Source organism: Trachemys scripta, chromosome 1, assembly GCF_013100865.1.
Source record: "Trachemys scripta elegans isolate TJP31775 chromosome 1, CAS_Tse_1.0, whole genome shotgun sequence".
In the NCBI taxonomy this organism is placed as follows: Eukaryota; Metazoa; Chordata; order Testudines; family Emydidae; genus Trachemys; species Trachemys scripta.
The window spans coordinates 284,547,100-284,568,377 of NC_048298.1; the positions used below are offsets into that span (position 1 = coordinate 284,547,100).

Here is a 21,278-nt window from a genome sequence, read left to right on the forward strand (position 1 = left end):
TAGTAAATGATGTCATTTAAATATCTTCCCTTTTATCAGATACTAAAGATTGCAGCCATGTTCTGCACAAACTTCATGACAAATATGGCATTTAATGTCATAGAAAGGCTCATTTTTCAAGGCAATGTTAAAGAATAAAACTCCCCTCTACCCCTGTCAACACTAACTGAAAAATATTTCAGACAAAGGATAAAATTTTCCAAAGCACTTAATTGACTCCGGACCCTAACTGTCCTTTCCAAAAGTATTACAAGCTCTTAGGACCCTAAGTCTCACTGAAAATGGGACTTCAGCTTCCAAACGCCAATGTCACTTTTGAAAGGATTTGGGAGCTTTTTATAATTTTACCCCAATTCAACAATCTGGGTTCCAAACTGAGTTGATGCATGTGAGCACAAGATTGAACTGATGTCTTTTCTGGGTGTAGAGCACGTGCAAATTGCAATCATATAACAGTCATTAGGTCTCAATAACACCTAATTCTAGAAGTAAATTTGAGCAACTAAGCTTTTTTTGTGCTAAACTTCCTCGAGCAGTATAGTATTTTACAGCTGCAGGAAATTAATGGAAATAATAAATGAGTTGGATAAAAATAAAAGTATCAACCCCCCTTAAAGGGTGAATAACTTACTATAGAGTTGCTTATGCACAACTGAATAGAGGAAGGAAAAAAGGATGCTCCAGGTCTGCCTGAAAATTATGGAGAATTGAGTAAGCAACTACAACTTATCTGCCCTCAGACTACATGAGAGGAAAGGGGGACATCTCAGGGGATAAAGGAAAAGAAACTGCCATTAAAAAAACAAAAAAACCTTCCAGGATCCTTTTCCTTCAGACATATAAATAATACTCTGAACTTAATGTTGCTTTGGATTTACTCCAAAGTAATTAAGAGTAACTCCCTTGAATTGCATTGTAACTATGTGCAGAAGTGTTGCCCGTCTGAGGATCTCCAAGTGCTTTACAACATTAATAAATATACCATCACAGCACTCTGGTGAAGTAGCTACCAAGCCCATTTTACAGATGAGGATACCGAGGCACAGACTACTTAAATGACTGGCCCCTGGCTCCAGCTGGGGTTCCCAGGGATGCTGCCACAGAGTGGGGATCTTACCAGACCCCTGAATCTTGGCTCTAGCTAGGGCTCTAGGCACTGGCAGGCTTCCTGAGGAGCTGTGAGGTTTTCAATGGAAACCAGTCTGTGTTGCAATGAAAGTTTTGTCAAATCTGTAATACATTTAGTGAAACATTTTACTACAAGGCATTGGCATTTTTCAATGAAACTGTTTCACCTGAAAATTTCCAACGAGCTCTACAGGGAATACAAGACTCAAGACCCCTAAAACTAATCTTTCCTCAATGTGCGACGAGGTTAAGGCTTTGCTGTCTTTCTCTGCTGATCAATCATTAGCCTATGAAAATTCTCATTTTAGGTTTTTCCCCCTCACTTTTTTCTCCCAATTCCTCCCTGCAGTTTGAACTATTGCTATTTACAATTACGAGTCTTAGATAATGTTGCTGAATTCTAAAACTTTTGTTCTCCTGACTCTGAAGACTAGGCCTCTTTAAGGCTATGTCTACAGTACAAGCTAAGGGTTTGATTTCCCCTGCTCGTGTACATATAACCACGCTAGCTCTCATCGAACTAGCATGAGTATAAATAGCAACGTAGCAGCGGTAGTACTGAGAGAGGCAGCGGAGGCATGGCTGAGCTGTGCTGAGTAAAAGCTACAATAATTTTTTTTCTGGGAGGTTGCAGTAAATTTATATCTTTGGACGTGTTACTGGTAACATAGATTAATTCAACATACTTGGGGTGCATATTTCAGTGGTCTGCATGCACTGTGCTGCATATTTTAGTGCAAAATGCGAAGATTCCAGAATGAAAAGGAGAGTCTCTATTAACGCTCACATTTTCTAATATGTTTTAAATGTTATACGGTGAAACTAATTTATGGCTTATTATTCACTTACAGCTAAATCTTGCACCATGTATGCAAAAGGTCCTAAAGTCAGGGAAAAAAGTGCTTTAGTTTTGGTGGGCTGAGGGGAAGACAGGAAGGATGAAGGGAGCCTTCAAGTGTTCTGTGCACCCTAATGGGTAGAGGGGACTTGGGAAAGGAGCTAGTGGATCACAACTGCACGGATCTCAGAATCAAACAACCCTGGGAGAGGAGAACAGGAGGTTAAGGGGCTACTGCAGTCATGAGGCTCCTCTTTTTGGTGACTGGCGGGCACTCTATGAAACCCTACAGTGCGCAGCCCATTATTAAAGGTCAAAACTCTGCCAAACTAGGAGTTAACTCTTGCAAGGGAAAACAGATGTCTATTTATTTTTCATGTAACTATCTCTATCTTCTACAAATTTTAATGTTCCTTTAAAAATATCAGTCTCAACTAATATGGGCATACAAATAGTATTATAATCTAATCACAACTGTCTGGTTATTTCGTGGCATTGCTACATGGCAGAGTTAAGATTGTTTGGATGCCTTACCTGTACATTTCCATACCTTAACATGTTTGGATTTCTTGTAAGTTTAATCCTACCTCTGAATTTCCTGGGTTTATAATGCTTATTTTTGGCATAATAAATTACTGATGTTACTCAACTTTAACTCCAGTTTAACAGTTTTTATCTGAGAGTATATATATTTTAAATGTTTCTAAGTACACAACTTACAGACCTATTTGTTCACTCACAATTTCCTCAAATCTAATAAACGTCAATAAATTGTTTGCAGAAGAACGCTTGAATCTTGGGGGCCATAATCTCACTATGCAATGCTGCCAAACCCACTCAAACGCTATCTAATCAAGAGAAGCTCTCTCATTATTGCATGATTTCTCAGTTAGGGTACATCTACACTGCAATAAAAAATCCATGGCACAGCCACAGCTAATCCAGGGGTCAGCTGGCTCGGGCTGAGGGGCTAAAAATTGCAATGTAGATGTTTGGGCTTGGGATTTGGGCTTGGGCTGGAACCCGAGCTCTGAAATCCTGCGAGTTTGAGCCCGAGTCAATTAACCTGGGCTCTGAGATTCTGAGACACAGGATTTTTTTAATCATAGTATATGTGCACCTCTAGGCACATAAAAGCAAAGGACATTAAATTGTTTAGTTATTGGTGGAGGGGATTGTTAATTATTGTGAACAGAAACATATTGTCCTTTTTAATGTTTGAGCTGGGCAATATGATGAAATTAGTTGATGTTTTATGTGGCTATGTTTAAAAGACATCACGTTCTCTGACTCGTTCTTTTGAGTGCTGCGAGGAGAGCTGTGAAGTAAGCCATTTTGCTTTGCTGCATTTTAATTTGAGAAAAAAATCAATTTACTCAGTTACCTGGAATTTTGCTCAATCTGTCTATATTGTACTCTTCACAATAGCAAGCATGTGCTTTATGCTCTAGCTCTGAGTTAAATTGGTCTTGATACCCCAGATCTGGCCATATTACAACATAAAGATTTAGTATCCAAAGTCTTAGGCAATCTTTTGCAGGCATTTTCAGTTTCTTTGGTGTGAGGATGTTAGGGTACATCTACACTACAGCGGGGAGTCGATTTAAGATACGCAAATTCAGCTACGTGAATAGCGTAGCTGAATTCGACGTATTGCAGCCGACTTACCCCGTTGTGAGGACGGCGGCAAAATCGACTTCTGCCGCTTTTTGTCGGCGGCGCTTACTACCACCTCCGCTGGTGGAGTTAGAGCACCGATTCGGGGATCGATTGTCGCGTCCCGACGGGACACGATAAATCGATCCCCGAGAGGTCGATTTCTACCCGCCGATTCAGGCGGGTAGTATAGACCAGACCTCAGGACTCCTAGATTCTATTTCAAATTTTCCTACTGATTTGATGTGAACTTGAACAAGTTACCTGACTTCTCTTTGTCTTGGTCTCCCCATATGCAAAGTGGTGATAATACTTACCTCACATAGATCTCGTGAAGAGTAGATATGTCTGTAAAGTTCTCTGAGATGTGAAGAGTATTATATAAGGATAAAGCATTAACTTTCCCAGTTACCTGGGTAAGGGCACAGCCAGATTCATGTTTTGTGGGAACAGTGGTTGAGTGTCACATTAATAAAGTGCCAGCTGGCCAGAGCTGAGGACAAAAAGACTATAACCCCCCGTAATGTTTCTCTTTACCGAAAACAAATAAGTAAAACAATCAACAACCATTCTTGAGAAGGATGAGTCCACCAGGAGGTGTGGTGGTTGGCACAAAGCACTTGGTCTTGGTGTACAGCAGGATGACCAATAGTCTTCTGTGATGTCCAATTTGATGGGAGTGTGAAGATAAAGATTTCTTCATAAAGTTGGTTGACAAAATTTTGAATGCCTCTACAGAGTAGAGTAGTGGGGGGGTAGGACATTCGCCTGGTTTGGCCTCTCTGCCATGGGCGGTAAGAGGGACCCAAAGGAGGTTTGTGGCTGCTCTGCGCTTTGTGCCCTCCAATAGAAACTGCTTTTCAGAAGACTATGATCTTGTGTGCATGAGAATCATGTGCACCTACGATGGGATGCACACTGACAAATACTTCAAGAAAAACAACCCTACTCTCCAACTACCACTGTTTTTAAAGGCAAGAGCTCTGGTTTGGGATAGAGCAGCTCATTTCTGCAAACACTCATGGTGCCCAGAGCACAGAAACTGCCTTGAATCTAATGGACAAGTTTTTATGGTGGTATTGTATAGATTGAGACTGTGAGAATTTGGCCACATTTCACAATGGATCACTTAGCAGCACAGCTACAAAGATGAAAATACCATGGAGGTATGAGAGTGCATTGACTGGACGTCTCTGGTAAGCCACCAGTGGCAGCGTGGTTTTGGATTTTGGTGGTCTGCAATGTGTGGGAAATTTTGTACACATCTTTTGCAATTTTTTAACCCAAGCACTTTATTTGCACTTGTATTCACCAGGGACTGGTATTTCAGATGTTTTATTTAGGCTTCTGAAAGTGTTAACATTTTGACTATAATTTTCTACACATGGAATTCTGCCCTGAGTCTAAGTAAAGCAAGTTTCATGTTCCAGTTTTGGCAGCAATTTACAACAGTAAAATGTGAAGAGTACTGACCACAGGGAATGTTGCTAGATAGCAACTTATCAGAAATGAGTAATTTATTTTAATTCTGTGTTTGGAGATGGAAAGCTAGCTCTGAATGTTTCAGGTATATAAAGTATCTGATGTATAATTACAGATTATTAAACTCTGTGCAACTTCTAAAATGTATCTCAAAGCTTGTTTTTATATAAATATTGTGATGTGAGTGGTGGAACCCTCAATTCTGAAGTCATTGAAAACTGGATGGGACACAGGATTCAATAATGTGCTGTAGGAGACAAACAGGCACTGGCAGAATTGAATAGGTCTTTTCTATCTCTAATGTCTAGGTTTGCCCTCTAATAGCAACCAACTAAACTTACTGAGGGTTCTATGTACATTGCCCTAAAATATTTAGGGTAAGTTTTTTTTTCTTTTAAAAATGGGTGACTAAAGGAAAGCTTTTAAACCCATACTTAGGCACCTTAAAGTGGCCAGATTTTCAAAAGTGCTGGACTCGCAGAACATCTAGTAACTCCATTGACATAAATGGGTGTCCATCACTTTTGAAAATCTGGCCACTTTACTGGGTGCCTAAATATGATCGGAGAAGCCTAACTTCAGATATGCCAAAATGTTTACATATGGGTATTATATAAAATCCCTGACAAACACACACAGTCCAAACATTTTATGAAATAGGGACAATTTACGATTACTTTTAACAAGTAATTGTTCTTTTAGAAACTATTTTTTGTAGCCTCACGGTTTCAGCACCTTGAACACTGTTGAGTGTATATACAATACAAAACAAATATTGACACATTTGAAGGCTAACAAAAGATTATACCACTGGATCCCAATTGATGAATACAAAGGCCAAATGGAACAGTTGTGTTTTTGCCTAAAACCTATCCATATTTGTTTAGCCTCGTGGACTGCTGTAGCTAAAGAAAGTTCAGAGAAAGTCCTTGTTGACATTTTATTTAAATACTGTTTGCTTTCCATTTGTTTGCCCGTTTATGTGCATACTGCCTATTTCTGAGGTTTAACGCCTGCTTGCAGAACCAAAGCACAAGCCCAGAAGCTAAAACTAAAACTTGTTTGGACGCCTGTCCCCAGCTATCAGAACATACTTCCTATCAGACTTCAAACCATTTTGCTTCAAAGGACAGAAGCCTTGCAGACATGTTGTGTTGTTCGATGGAGGGGTCAAAAATATCTCATTAAATACCCGGGAAAAGTCCAACAACTTGAACAAACTGCAAGACACTTTTGATTCTTCACATGTGCGTATTAAGCAATATTTAGATGCAGCTTTTTTAGCAGAGCAGCTTGTCAGTATCTCCTGAGGCCAAGGTTAAATTCACATTTCTTGTTTCTTGCTTACTTTCAGACAGGGTAATAATTTTTACTTTTGATAGGGGATAACTTGAGAACATATTTATGCATTGAATATCATCCCTTAGCTTATGAAAATAAATGCCATGTATAAAACAAAGCTATTACGTCTATGTCCATTAAAAGGCTAACCTCATATGGAAAAAGTGCCTTCTCACTTCCCCACACCAGATAAACTTATATTTCACAATGTGCACATATTGTGTGCCAACATTTTTTTTAAAAGATAAGTTAAATGCTAAATGATAAATTATTTACTTGCGGCTCTATAAAATGCTGTATGCTGAAAATAATGCATTTTGCAGCAAGTTTGATTTGTAATATCTCAAAATCCTGACCTTTAAAAAAAAGTAGTATAAAGTTGAAAAAAGTGCAGAAATGAATATGGTCTGAGTTTGCAGACCAAAATGTGGGGTTTCCTCTCAGCCTTTCAGTTCAAATCAATGTTATATAATTTTAAAATCTGACTGCCCTGATAGGAGGTGTATCTCCTGCATGGTCAAAAGGAAGAAGTAGATGTGCCAAGAGGACTTTTCTATCTCTAACTTTTAGAATCTTATTGCCAACAAAAAAGTGGCAACGTGTCTGGTAGTTAGGAAGATTTGGTGTCAAGAAAACTAAATTCTATGACTAACTTGCCACTGAGTTACTCTGTGAGTTTGGGAAAATCCTGTAGCCTTTCTGTAATAAATATTACTCAATGTTGTAATGTGCTTTGACATTTTCAGATGAAGTATACTTCGCAAGCACAAAGTAGATTTTTCTAAAATATTCAGCTGAGTTGACTGAAATTATAGTAATTCGATGCGACTGAATCAAAAGAGCACTACAGAACAAACTAATTAAAGCCAGTAATCCTGACACTGTTCTTCCAAGATAAGAACAGTGATATTTTGCTATTAATCACATCAACCAAAAACAACGAGGAGTCTGGTGGCACCTTAAAGACTAACAGATTTTTTTTTGGGATGTTTTTGTGGATACAGACTAACACGGCTACCCCTCTGATACTTGATACACATCAACCAAAATGCTCTGATTAAAACCAACTACATTTGGCCATTAGATGGTGCTAGCACTACTTTACTGACAATGAAAATGTCTGGCATTGGTAAAGCAATAAATATAGGGTTACCATACGTCCGGATTTTCCCGCACATGTCCGGCTTTTTGGTCCTCAAATCCCCGTCCGGGGGGAATTGCCAAAAAGCCGGACATGTCCAGAAAAATAGGGAGGGGTCTTGGGGCCGGCGCCACTCGACCAGGGCTGGTGCTGGGCCGGGGCTGGGCCCGAGCCGCTCGGGCGGAACCGGGGCCCGAGCCAAGCTGGGCCGGAGTGCTGGGACCGGGGCTGGGGTGCTCGGCCGCTGGCCAGAGCTGCTCGGCTGGGGCCAGTGCCCTGGGGCCCGAGCCGAGCTGGAGTCGCTAGGGCCAGGGGTGCTCGGCCAGGGCTGGGGGTGCTTGGCCAGGGCCGGCGCGCTCGGCCGGAACTAGGGCCGGCATCCCAGGGCCCGAGCCGGGCCAGAGATGCCGGGGCTAGAGCCTCTTGGCCAGGGCCGGCTGGCGTGGGGGCCGGACTGGGCTGCGCCTTCTTGTGCCCCCCCGCGACTGCCGCAGCCCCAGCTTACCTGCTGCCTCCCTGTTTCAGGCTTCCCGCGAACATTTGATTTGCGGGAAGCAGGGGAAGGGGAGGAGCAGGGGGATGGAGCGTTCGGGGAAGGGGGCAGAGTTGGGGCGGGGCCCGGTGGAGTGTCCTCTTTTTTTTTTATTAAAATATGGTAACCCTAAATAAATAACACCACAAATGTGGTACTGGAAGAGTGTTTTCTTTTCTCATGACTTTTATGAAAGGCATTTGCTGAGCTCCAGTAACAAGAACAGGTCAGTGGTTGTACAAATTTCTATAAATGCAGAACATCTTATGCAAGGGTTCTCAAACTGGGGGTCGGGACCCCTCAGTGGGTCACGCAGTTATTACACAGGGATGTCGCGAGCTGTCAGCCTCCACTCCAAACCCCGCTTTGCCTCCAGCATTTATAATGGTGTTAAATAGGTAAACAAGTGTTTTTAATTTATAAGAGGGTGGGGGGTCGCACACAGAGGCTTGCTATGTGAAAGGGGTCACCAATACAAAAGTTTGAGAACCACTGATCTTGTGGAAGGGGAGTTGGAGGTAGGAAGAGAGAGTGGAAGGAGAATTATACTTTCTGCCTACTACATCCAATTTATACTTTTGGGCTACTGGATCTCTTGAAAATAATGTGGAAAGATTTTATTTAGAAAATATTAAATCTACTGTCACATTTATAGGGGTTATACAGATTGATAAAAACTGAAATTGTAATCTTTATATGTAATTATAACTAAGAGACAAAAGGGAGTAACATATTTATGGCCACATGGGGCTATATAGAGGTATATATACCGCCCAGCATGGCCACTTGGAAATTTATGACAAAAGCTGGGATAGAACTCAAATCCTCCTGAACCTCATGTCCTACTGATTCAAGTATAGGAAAACTTCTTTTAACTGTTAACAGTATACAGATTATGAGACATTTGAATAGTGCTGATTCTGTCCATTATATTGCTGTAGTGCACGTACAAACTAGCTGATACATGTATATATATTTTATGTGTGCGCACTCATGCCTATACACACACAGTACTCACAGATATTTATATATATTTTTTTACTTACATATTGTATATTGTCATTATCAACAAATCTATTCAGCAATGGAATTTGTCAGACACTTACAATTTGGCCCAATCTGCCTAGATTCTCATGGGGACAGCAAAAGATAGCACTCTCGAAACTTGACCATTTTCCTGCAAAGTTTCAAATCCCTTTTCCAAAGTATGGAGGGGGTACAGCTCTTAAAACAATCCTAATAATTTCTTTGAATATTGGAAAAATACCTATTTTGGAAATGACTGAAATATTTTCACTGTAACTTTAAAAAAAAAATCTATCATGAGGCAGAAAGCAAGCTTGGAAAATTTCAGCCCAAATGGTTTTAAGTCTAGTAAAAATGCAAACTGAAAACAGGAGGATTTCCTGGAAATGTTAGGCAGCTGTAACAACAGGCATCACTACCAGAACATAAGAAAAGCCATATTGAGTCAGACCAACCATCCATCTAGCCCAGCATCCTGTCTTCTGACAGTGGCCAGAGCCAGATGCTTCAGAGGGAACGAATGGAAAAGGGCAACTTCAAATGCACTATCCCCAGCTTTTGCCAGTTGGAGGTTTAGGGATATCTGGAGCATGGGGTTTTGTCCCTGTCCATCTCAGCTAAAAGTCATTGATGGACCTATCCTACATGAACTTATCTAATTCTTTTTTGAATCCAGTTATCCTTTTGGCCTTCAGAACATCTCCTGGCAACATGTTCCACAGGTTGACTGTGCATTGTATGAAGGAGTACCTCCTTTTGTTTGTTTTAATCTGCTGCCTACTACCAGCTCCACCTATAATAAGCTCTTAAAGGACCACATGACTTTTCAACAAAAAGATCTATTTGATTTTGTTGCTGGTCTAGGCCTAATTCTACTTCATGATACTTTTCATCATAATTTATTTTTTAAACAACCTAGAAACTTCAACTCACTGGCAACATTTTGTTAATGTTTTTAACTTAAGATTTTTAAAGTCCTACCTGCACAGGTCTACCATCCTCTTGTCCAATCATGTTTCTCCAGTCCTGCAGAGAACGCTGTAGGTTGTCAAGTCCTGTCTCCCAAAGCCTGACACTGCCTCCCATATCCACTGTAACCAAACCTACTTTTCCCAGTGGCGCCAACAGAACATCTGTGTCCGAGATCTTTGACAGCCATGATGTATACGGAGAGAGAGACACTGATCTGAAAAATAAAGCCAAATATGGTTTATCTAACAGTCACAATTGACACTAGAGAGAATATTTCTGTAGCTATGGTGCCAATTTTAAAAAAATACCCTGGAAATTGGAGCAAGGTCAAAGAAAGGTGTACACTAGTGAATATGATCCATCAACAATCCAAGTGAGATCAAGACTGGACCTGGCAGCCCCATTATATTACCCAAAGCACACCACATACAGGAACTAGATAGGGTGGAAAGATGTTTGCATAATACTGATAGCTGAATAAAAGATAGCTAAGATAAATGTAGCACAGAATATGCTGTATAAATAACCTCTATCTCCAATCTATTTTAAGGAGATCAGTCCTCTCGTTTTAGAGCAGGAGTGGGCAAACTTTTTGGCCCGAGGGTATCGAAATTGTAATGCTCAAGAAATTGGGGGTTGGGCTGTGGGAGGGGGTGAGGGCTCTGGCTTGGAGTGTGGGCTCTGGGGTAGGGCCAAAAATGAGGAGTTTAGGGTGTGGGAGGGGGCTCCAGGCTGGAGCAGGGGGTTAGGGTGCACGGAGGGGGGTGAGGGCTCTGGTTGGGGATGTGGACTCAGAGGTGGGGCTGGGGATGAGAGGTTGGGGGTGCAGGAGGGTGCTCCAGGCTGGGACCAAGGGATTTGGAGGGCGGGAGGGGGATCAGGGCTGGGGTAGGGGGTTGGGGCACAGGAGGGGATCAAGGGTGCAGGTTCCAGGCAGTGCTTACTTTAAGCGGCTCCCGGAAGCAGCAGCATGTCCCCCCTCCAGCTCTTACACTTAGGGGCAGCCAGGCGGCTCCGCATGCTGTCCCGTCCGCAGGTGCTGCCCCTGCAGCTCCCATTGGCCATGGTTCCAGGCCAATGGGAGCCACGGGGGCAGAACTTGGGGCAGAGGCAGCATGTGGAGCCCCCTGGCTGTCCCAATGCATAGGAGCCGGAGGGGGGACATGCCGCTGCTTCCAGTAGCTGCACAGAGCCATGGCACGTACAGAGCGGGGCAAGCCCGGACCCTGCTTCCCAGCGGGAGCTCCAAGGCCAGATTAAAATGTCTGAAGGGCCGTAATTTGCCCACCCCTGTTTTAGAGAGAACAAGGGGGGATAACCAGGTCAAACAGGAAGCAAGCAACACAGAAAAACTGGAAAATGGGGAAGTTGAGCAGAAATCCAAAAGAGCATTTGTATCCTGACTGTTATAACCTCTATGAATGATCTTCATTCAGGTGCCAGCAGCAAATTTATTAGTGATCCCAAACTTATCATGCTAGGAATTACAGGAAGGCTACCTGGGAATAGGGATGTATTTAAGTTTCTTTGAGTTAAGGTCGGTTACTTCCAGATACCCAGCTGTTTGTGGAGGAGTGATATCTGCAGATAAATAAATTTGTTAAAGAAAATTACTTTAGCTGTATTATTAATAAAATATTACACTTGTATTTATCAGATTAAATTTAAACATACATTATATAGGACATATCAGAAAATGATAAACTTTCAAATTAAATGTAGGTCTATACATTGCAATTATTGAATTTTATTACTGAACTAATAGTCAGCAATTAGGATGCTAGAATAATAAAAGAGCAATGTTGTATAGTGCAGTGGATGTCAAAACAAATAAAGTCCTGGTCACAAAAATGCCCATCAGGCATTATTGCAACCTCTACCTCATTTATTTTACCTGTCATTGAAGATAATGCATATTGTTCATCCCACTGACAGTACATTTGGGCAGCATTCCAAAACACAGTGCTTTTAAAAATCTTGAAAATTGCAAGGACATATTAACTGTGAGCTAATTTTTTTTAATTAAACCTGCTGCCTATTAATTTAATCCGGTAACTCCTGGTTTTATATTGCATGAAAGGGTAAATAACACATTTCTATTCATTTTGTCCACATCACTGATGATTTTATAGGCCTCTATCATATCCCCCCCACCCAGTAGTCTCTTTTCTAAGCTGAACAGCCCTAATTTGTTTAAGTCTCTCCTCCTATTCAAATCATTTATGAATATGTTGAACAATACTGGTCCCAGTACAGATCCTTGGGGAACCCTGTTGTGAAAACTGACCATTTATTCCTACCCTTTGTTTCCTTCTTTTAACCAGCTACTGATCCAGGAGAAGACCTTCCCTTTTATCCCATGACTCCTTACTTTGCTTAAGAGCCTTTTGTGGGGGACCTTGTCAAAGGCTTTCTGAAAATCCAAATATACTATATCCTGGATCACCCTTGTCCACATATTTATTGAGCCCAGCAAGGATTTCTAATAGATTGGTGAGGCATGATTTCCCTTTACAAAAGCCAGGCTGACTTCTTCCCAGCATATTGTGTTCATCTCTGTGTCTGATAATTTTATTCTTTACAATAGTTTCAACCAATCTGCCCGGGTCTGAAGTTAGGCTTACCAACTCATAATTACCAGGATCGCCTCTAGAGGTTTTTAAAAATCGGCGTCAATTAGCTATCTACCAATCACCTGGTATGCAATAAGTTATATACCACAGTTAGTAGTTCTGTAATTTCATATTTGAGTTCCTTCAGAACTCCTGGGGGAATACCATCTGTTCCTTATAACTTATTAATGTTTAGCTTGTTCCAAATCTTCCACTACTGACACCTCAATTTGGGACAGTTCTTCAGATATGTCAACTAAAAATATGGCTCTGGTGTGGTAATCTCCCTCACATCCTCTGCATTAAAGACCGATGCTCCTTTAGCATCTCAAATTGTTCAGTCACTCTATGGATTGTTTGGCAGGCTTCCTGTTTCTGATGTACTTAGTTTTTTGCTTGTTAGATTTTGTGTCTTTTGTTAGTTCCTCTTCAAATTCGTTTTTGGTCTGCCTAATTATACTTGTACACTTGACTTGCCAAAGTTCTGTTTCTTTCTATTTTCTTCAATACATTTGCCTTTCAATTTTTAAAAGATGTCTTTTTGTTTCTAACCACTCTGTTTAGACATGCTGGTCGTTTTTGGCCCTGTTTTTGTTTTATTTGAAACATATAGTTTGAGCTTCTGTCACTGTGTTTTAAAAAAGTTTCCTTGCAGCTTACAGGCATTTCATTCTGCTAGCATCCTCATTCTTCTGCAGTTCTCCTGTTTTGAAGTGAAATGCTACTGTGGTGTGTTTCTTTGGTATTCTCGTTCCCCACGCCCCCGGGATGTTACATTTAATTACATTTTGGTTGCTATTATCGAGTGGTTCAGCTATAGACCAGATCTTGCCTACACTTAGGACTATATCAAGAACTGCTTGTCTGCTTGTGGGTTCCAGGACTAGCGGCTCCAAGAAGCAGAAATTTTATCTCTGCATTCCGTCCCGAAGTAACATGTTCCCAGGCAATATGGGAATAGTTGAAATCTCCCCTTATTATTGGGTTTTTGTATCCTCTCTAATCTCCCAGGGCATTCCACAATCATGTCACCATCCTGGTAAGGTGGTCAGTAGCATATTCCTACTGCTATACTCTTATTATTGAAACATGGAATTTCTATCCATAGGGAGTCTATGTAAATAAGATTTTTACTATATTTGACTCTATGCTTTATTTCACATATAGTGCCATGCCCCCACCACTCTGACCTACTTTGTCATTGCTATATATTTTGTACCCTGGTATTTCCACATCCCATTGATCATCATCATTCCAAAAACTTTCTGTGATGCCTATTATATCAATATCCTAATTTAATACCAGGCCCTCATCGGCACCCATATTTGTATTTAGACTTGTATTTCTATACAAGCATTTATAAATTTTGTCAATATTTAGTTGTCTGCCTTCATGTGATGTAGTAGAAGTAAGCAATTATTTTAAATCCATACCCAATAAATGATTAATGCACAAGTGCATGTTTGCCCTCAAGTAGCCCTAATTTACACATCCTTGCTTTCAGACTTAATAAATATATTACTTAAATATGACATGATGCCTTACCTATGTTTATATTTTGGGGTACAGATCTATTTGGTATTCTTCGGAGAGTAAATTATTTGCTATTTTTTTAAAAATATATATAGCTACTATCCAAGTTACCAGTTCCAATAAAATAGAGAACGACTTCTTTGTTTGCCGCTGCTGGAACAATCTTGACAAAATGTATTGCACTGTGTTAGAATCTGGCTGAAGTATTTTACATTCTTAATAGAAATGGAAGGCTGTGTGCCAAAACTGACCAGTTACTGGGGAGGATGGGAAAAGTAGGGCTACACACCAAATTCAAGTTATTCCAATTTGGCTTGATACTTAGAGCAAATGTTTTTTGGTTTTTATTATAATAAATTGCAACAGGTGCTGCATCAGCATTCGCTCATGCATAAAGCCAACCTTACAGTGATTTTTAATGATTGTTTTATATGCAACTTTCTTCTGTTTCACATGACAACTCAGTTTCGCAGAATAAATGGTGTGAATAAGCAACCTTCTGCTACTCATACAAGTTCAAGAAGGTAAGAGGCATGTATTTTATCCCTGAAATCAAAGTAGATTTCACACATCAGAATGAGTGAGTCAGCCACAATAAAAGCATTTTAATCATTTGAGTGGTTTAAAAATAAAATACACTTAAATAATAACTTAAAATAAAACACTAATCAATTTACAAAGAAGTAGATTACATTAAAGCAATCTGTTTTTATTAGGGGAATTATATATAAATAGTGCCATCATTCATCCACAAAATATAATAAATAGTCAAATGTGATTTTCATGGGAAGCAGATAAGGAAATACAATAATATCCCATTTGGCAGATGAGGAAACTGATGCAGATACGTTAAATGATTTCCCAAGGCAACATGTAAATCAATGGAAGAAAAGCAGTTAAGACTCAGGAATTGCACATACTCAGTATAATAAAAATCTTTTGTTCTATTATGCCACCTTCTATCCACGGAGGCGAAGGCACTTTACAAACATTTGTGGATTAAGCCTTACAATGCCCCGATGATGTACTGGCACAGAGAAATGAAGTGATTTGCCAAAGGCTACACAAGGAATCTGTAGCAGATTTACCTGTGCCTGAACCTCACGAACATCTCTTCTACCTTAGAACATGGACATGCACAGATGGCCACAGAGTCAAGTTAATCAAGGCACAATTAAGATTAATTCCATTAGGATTAACTCCACTACGATACCTGTTCTGTGGGCAGACAGATGACTTAATTCCCTAAACTTGCAATTTAGGATCTTTAATGTGCACTAAATTCATTCTAGAATTGGTAAAATGTGTGCAACTCCCTTCTTTCTCCCCAAATCCAGTTAGGATTTTAAATGTTTGCTTTCTGATTCTTTAAAGCACATTATAAACATACAGCATGAGTACTTAAAATAAAGCCTTCATCTACAGTTGATATAGTTGAAATAATGTAATCTCTTACCTTTTGGATAAAGTTCTTTCAAAGGGATGTCTCCAGGTGCTAAAATTCTAACTATTTGATTAGTAGCTAATAAAGTCACACAATTAAATTGTTTTGCAACTCCGGTTTTACTGCGCCTCCCATAGTAAAATGGATCAGAGGGAGAAGCATGTCGGCTGCCCAGCGAGGAGCCTCTCTTCCAGCTGTACACCTCATTGGGAGACTGAGAGAGAGAGAAAAGGTAACTTGAGGACTTCAGAGAGTAAAGACTTGTATAAAGCACCCTTTAAACAAATGGTCTGGATAAGCTCCCATTTCAAATCAAATGTAACCATTTTGAACAATTCTCAGTTCATGCCATGAGAGGTAGAAGAGCTGGCTGTGTCTGTCTTTGAGGGAGCTTCTACTAACATAAGAACTGCCATTTGGGTCAGACTTGTCCTGTCAGGATTCCCCAAACCCTTAGTTTAAAATCTCCTCTGCAACCTTTTTAATTGTACATGCCAGCAGTCTGCTTCCATTTTGGTTTAGGTGGAGCCCATCCCTTCTGTATAGGCTACTCTTTCCCCAAAAGGTACCCCCAGTTTCTAATAAACCTAAATTCCTCCTCTCTACATCATCGTCTCATCCACACATTTAGATTTTGCAGTCCTGCCTGTCTTCCTGTCCCTGCGCAGGGAACTGGAAGCATTTCAGAGAATACTACTGTGGAGATTGTGGACTTTAATCTCTTATCTAGCAACCTAAGTTTAGCCTCCAGGACCTCTCTACTGCCTTTTCCTATGTCACTGGTACCTACACGTACCAGAACCACTGGCTCCTCCCAGCTCTACCTATAAGGCTATCTTGATGTCTTGTAAGATCTGCTACCTTCACACCCAGTAGGCAATTCACCATGCAGTTCTCTAGGTTACCACAAACCTAACTATCTATGTTTCTAATAATCCAATCACCCACCATTATTATCTGTTTCTTCCTAATACCTGGGGTCCCTATCCCCAGAGGGATATTCTCAGTACAAGAGGATATCATGACATCATCTGGAAGGTGGGTCCCAACTATGAGATCTTTTCCCTCTCCTCCAGCTTGATGCTCTCCTGCCCTGAGACTTGCACTCTCAACAGCACAGGGGCTGTTGGACAGGAAGTGAGACCATTGTACTGTGTCCCTAACAGTCTCTTCTATGTACCTCTCTGTCTTCCTATGCTCCTCCAGTTCAGCCACTCTGGCCTCAAGAGCCTGTACTCTGCCTCTGGGGGCTGCGAGTTGCTTGCACTGCACGCATACATATGCCATGACAAGCAAGAGGCCAAAAGCACACAAGTCTTGATTAGAGAGGTCAGGCTGCTGTGGGCATCAGAGCTGACTCTCTAAAGCCTTTTCAATAAAAGCACTTCCATTCTTAAGATGATGCCACAAAAGATTTTTATGCCCTGAGGCCATTCAACTAGGAGGAGAAAACATTTCATCAATTTGATCTGTAACCAATCTATATAAAGGGATTTATTTACAAACTGTTTCCCCAACCATGTGATACTGGCAACAGCCATTAGGTCTGTATTATGTATAAAACTATTTAATGTCCATTTCTCAACATTCAAGAACATTGTTAAAACAAATGTATAATATACACATGGAAAAAAAACGTAGTCTAATTATGTAGTATTTTAAATATAAATCAAATCAAACTGAAATACTACCCTGTAAAAGTATAGGGGGAGGTTTACCTGTTATTTTCCTAATCTATTTTGGATTTCAGAATACTAACTAGCTTTTTTCTAATGCCAGCTAATGGTTACATTCTCTTATTTACCCTGACATATTATATGACCAGAAAAACATTAGACCAATGGTCCTTATAGTCATGTATCCTGTCTCTGATCTTGGCAAGTATGAATTACTTCATAAAATGTACTGAAACCCCATACTGGAAAGCTATTCAATAATATTGACTAACATTTCTTTCTAACCCAAGGGAGGTATTGGTTGGCTTATACTAGGCTCAGACCTAGCTAGTGTAACTGTGGCTGATATTGTAATTATTCTTAGAAATGTCTAAATCAGGGGTCGGCAACGTTCGGCATGCGGCTTGCCAGAGTAAGCATCCTAGCGGGCCGGGCCAGTTTATTTACCTGCTGACACGGTAGGTTCGGCCGATCGCGGCCCCTACTGGCCGCGGTTCGCCGTCCTGGGCCAATGGGGGCGGCGGGAAGGAGCGCTGGCCGAGGTATGAGCTGGCCATGGCTTCCCGCCGCCCCCATTGGCCCGGGATGGCGAACCGCGGCCAGTAGGGGCCGTGATGGGCCGAACCTGCCATGTCAGCAGGTAAATAAACTGGCCCGGCCTGCCAAGGTGCTTACCCTGGCGAGCTGCGTGCCGAACGTTGCCGACCCCTGGCTAAATCCTTGTTTCAATTTTAGTAAGCTCTGTAACTCCAAGTGCTATAGCAGTGAGTTCAATGGATCAACGTTATGTGCTATGTCAAAAAGTATTTCTTTTTATCAGTTGTAAATCTGAAGACTTAATTCCAGCAGGTGTCCCCTTGTCCTTTTATTATTAAATAGTAAATAGAATTATCCTAAAAACCCTCTTAATACCAAATATACCCCTATCATGTCCCTCTTGTTCATCTTCATTCTGTGCAACATCTCTAAGCGATATACTCTTCCCTCATATGCCTCTAATAATTTTCATTTCCCTTTCTGGATCTTTTCTATTTCTGCTATAAGATTTCTGAAACAGGGTGAGCAAAACCAAACACAGTATTCATGATCAGGCACACCATCAATTCAGCCAATGGCATGATAGTATTTTTCTGTAGTACTCTCTAGACTTTTTTTTTTTTTTTTTAAACTACAGCTTGGCATCTCATTTGCTGTATTGATTGCTGCTGCATACTGAGCAGATGTTCACACTGAATTGTCTGCAATTATGTCATTTTCTTGAGTAGTTACATTCAATTTAAAACGTTTCTATGTGTATGAGGAGTAAGATTGTTCTTCCATGCGTAGTGTATGAAACTTATCTCCATTGAATTTCATCTGCCTTGTGTCACCCAATTTCCTATCACTGTCAAGTCCTTCTGAAATCTCTCTACACTTGACTACACTAATAAACATTGCATACTCTGCAAATTGTATTACCTCATTATTCACTACCTCTTGCAAATAATTAGGTTAATGGCTATTTAGATTAACTGGTTATGAAATAAATGTAATGATCATTATTTTACAATTTAATAATACTGGTTTTACCATAAGTTCTGGGAAGCCAACAACAATAGTAGCATAATTATGCACATCCGAGAGAATCCTGTTGGGAGAGCTGATCTTTTGTTCCACAGCTACGCTTAGGTTCTCTGAAGATAGTTGGTCACTTGAAACTGTGTGCGGCACACACAAATCAGATGCTAAAGTGGGGAATCAAATGATATGCATTAAATCCAAATAAGCAAGAGGAACCAATTATCTTTACAAGCACTGAGCACTAATTACTATTATTCTTTTTATCATAATTCAACAGAAATAAAATGAAGAAAAGAAGTCAAGATCTGTTTATGCTATATTGTACTACATCCAAAAAAATGACGTTAAATTAACATTATTTAGGTTGCAAAGTCAAGAACTCAAAAGTTAGGAAAGCCTTAATTCTGCCAACTTGTGTCCTCGTATGCATTGAACGAGACAACAGTGAAATGTATATGCCCATGGAAGCAAAATTAAAGTTGCATGGAATATGCCATATCCTAATTTTCAACCTAAATAACTTTCTTTTAACATAGGATTTTTGTATATAATTTCCTAGATTTTTATGAGTTTTTTTCTTTTAAGGAAAAAATATAATCAAATTCTATTATGTACAACTGTAACAATTCCCCCACCCAATAATGAATCATTAGCATGGTTTCAACTGGGAACCTTTCACACTGCAGCAGAGACTGATGCTACTAGGACTACAGAAATCACCATGTTGGCTGGCAGCAACAGAAGGCTTTTTTCTGATGTCGGGGGAGGGTTGCCGTTTGCAGGTGCTGGGTCTGGACACTGGTCAGGGGGATGACCAGCCTAACGAGGATCTCTCTTGCCCCCACTCCCAGACCTGGGAAAACTCTGGCCCCAAGTATTTGCTGCTCTTCTCTGTACTTCTTCCAGTTCTATTATAACTTTTTTGAGATGGGGCAACCAGAACTGCACACAAGTATTCAAGGTGTGGGCATACGATGGATTTATATAGTGGCATTATGATATTTTCTGTCTTATTATCTATCTCTTTCCTAATGGTTCCTAACATTCTGTTTGCTTTTTGACTGCTGCTGCAGATTGAGCAGATGTTTTCAGAGAACTATCCAGAATAACTCCAAGGTCTCTTTCTTAAGTAGTCACAGACAATTTAGACTACATCATTTTATATGTATAGCTGGGATTATATTTTCCAATTACTTTGCATTTATCAACATTAAATTTCATCTGCCATTTTATTGCCCATTCACCTAGTTTTGTGAGATCTTTGTAATTCTTCCCAGTCAGCTTTGGACTTAACTATCTTGAGTAATTCTGTATCCTCTGCAAACTTTGCCACCTCACTATTCACCCCCTTTTTCAGATGATTTATGAATATATTGAACAGCACTGGGCCCAGTTCAGATCCATGGGGCACCTTGCTATTTACGTTTCTCTCCATGACTCCTTACTTTGCTTAAGAGCCTTTGGTGAGGGACTTTGTCAAAGGCCTTCTGAAAGTCCAAGGATACTAGATTCACAGGATCACCCTTGTTCACATAATTGTTGACCCTCCTCCCCATTAAAGAATTCTAATGGATTAGTGAGGCATGATTTCCTTTTACAAAAACCGTGTTGATTCTTCCCGAACATATCGTGTTCATCTCTGTGTCTGATAATTCTGTCCTTTATTATAGTTTCAACCAATCTGCCTGGTAGTGAAGTTAGGCTTACCAGTCTGTAATTGCCAGGATCTCCTCTGGAGCCTTTTTTAATAATTGGCGTTACATTAGCTATCCACCAATCATCTGGTACAGAGGCTGATTTAAGTGGTAGGTTACATACCAGAGTTAGTAGTTCTGCAATTTCATATTTGAGTTCCTTCATAACTCTTGGGTGAATAACATCTGGTCCTTATGCTTTATTACTGTTTAATTTATCAATTTGTTCCAAACCTGCCTCTACTGACAATGTTCAATAATTGTGGCATGCTGGCAACATTTTTCTGAGGAATACAAGTGAGAGAAGGAAAACGGCACGTTTTAACTCAATATCTCAGTCAAATCTGAATGGAATTTCATGGAATATAGAAAAGGAACTTCAGAAGCCTAAAGGGTTCTTCCTCCTGAATGTCAAAGTCTGCTACAAACAATGGAGGTGTGAGAGCTCCTCAAACGAAAGGTTGCAAGAATCATTTGTAATGGAAAGTGATAGGCAGTCTAAATAAAGAGGTTGCTACCAGCGCCCCGTATAATAGATGTGAGTGTGTCTGTACAGTTCTCAAAATTTCTGAGGCATTTTATTCAAACAATTCCAAGCCCACGTACAGAACTTTGCCATCTTTTTTGAAACAATGGTATGAAT

General features: G+C 40.3%; 1 protein-coding gene across 1 annotated transcript in view; it reads right to left on the bottom strand.

Annotated features, from left to right (window-relative positions):
• VWA8 (von Willebrand factor A domain containing 8) overlaps positions 1 to 21,278 on the bottom strand; it is a gene marked incomplete in the record, with an annotated part of 259,242 nt that overhangs the window by 51,291 nt on the left and 186,673 nt on the right. Inside the window, 4 exon segments of the mRNA XM_034758419.1 lie at positions 10,126 to 10,330; positions 11,616 to 11,697; positions 15,718 to 15,919; positions 18,951 to 19,105. Coding sequence (XP_034614310.1) covers positions 10,126 to 10,330; positions 11,616 to 11,697; positions 15,718 to 15,919; positions 18,951 to 19,105 — 644 coding nt within the window.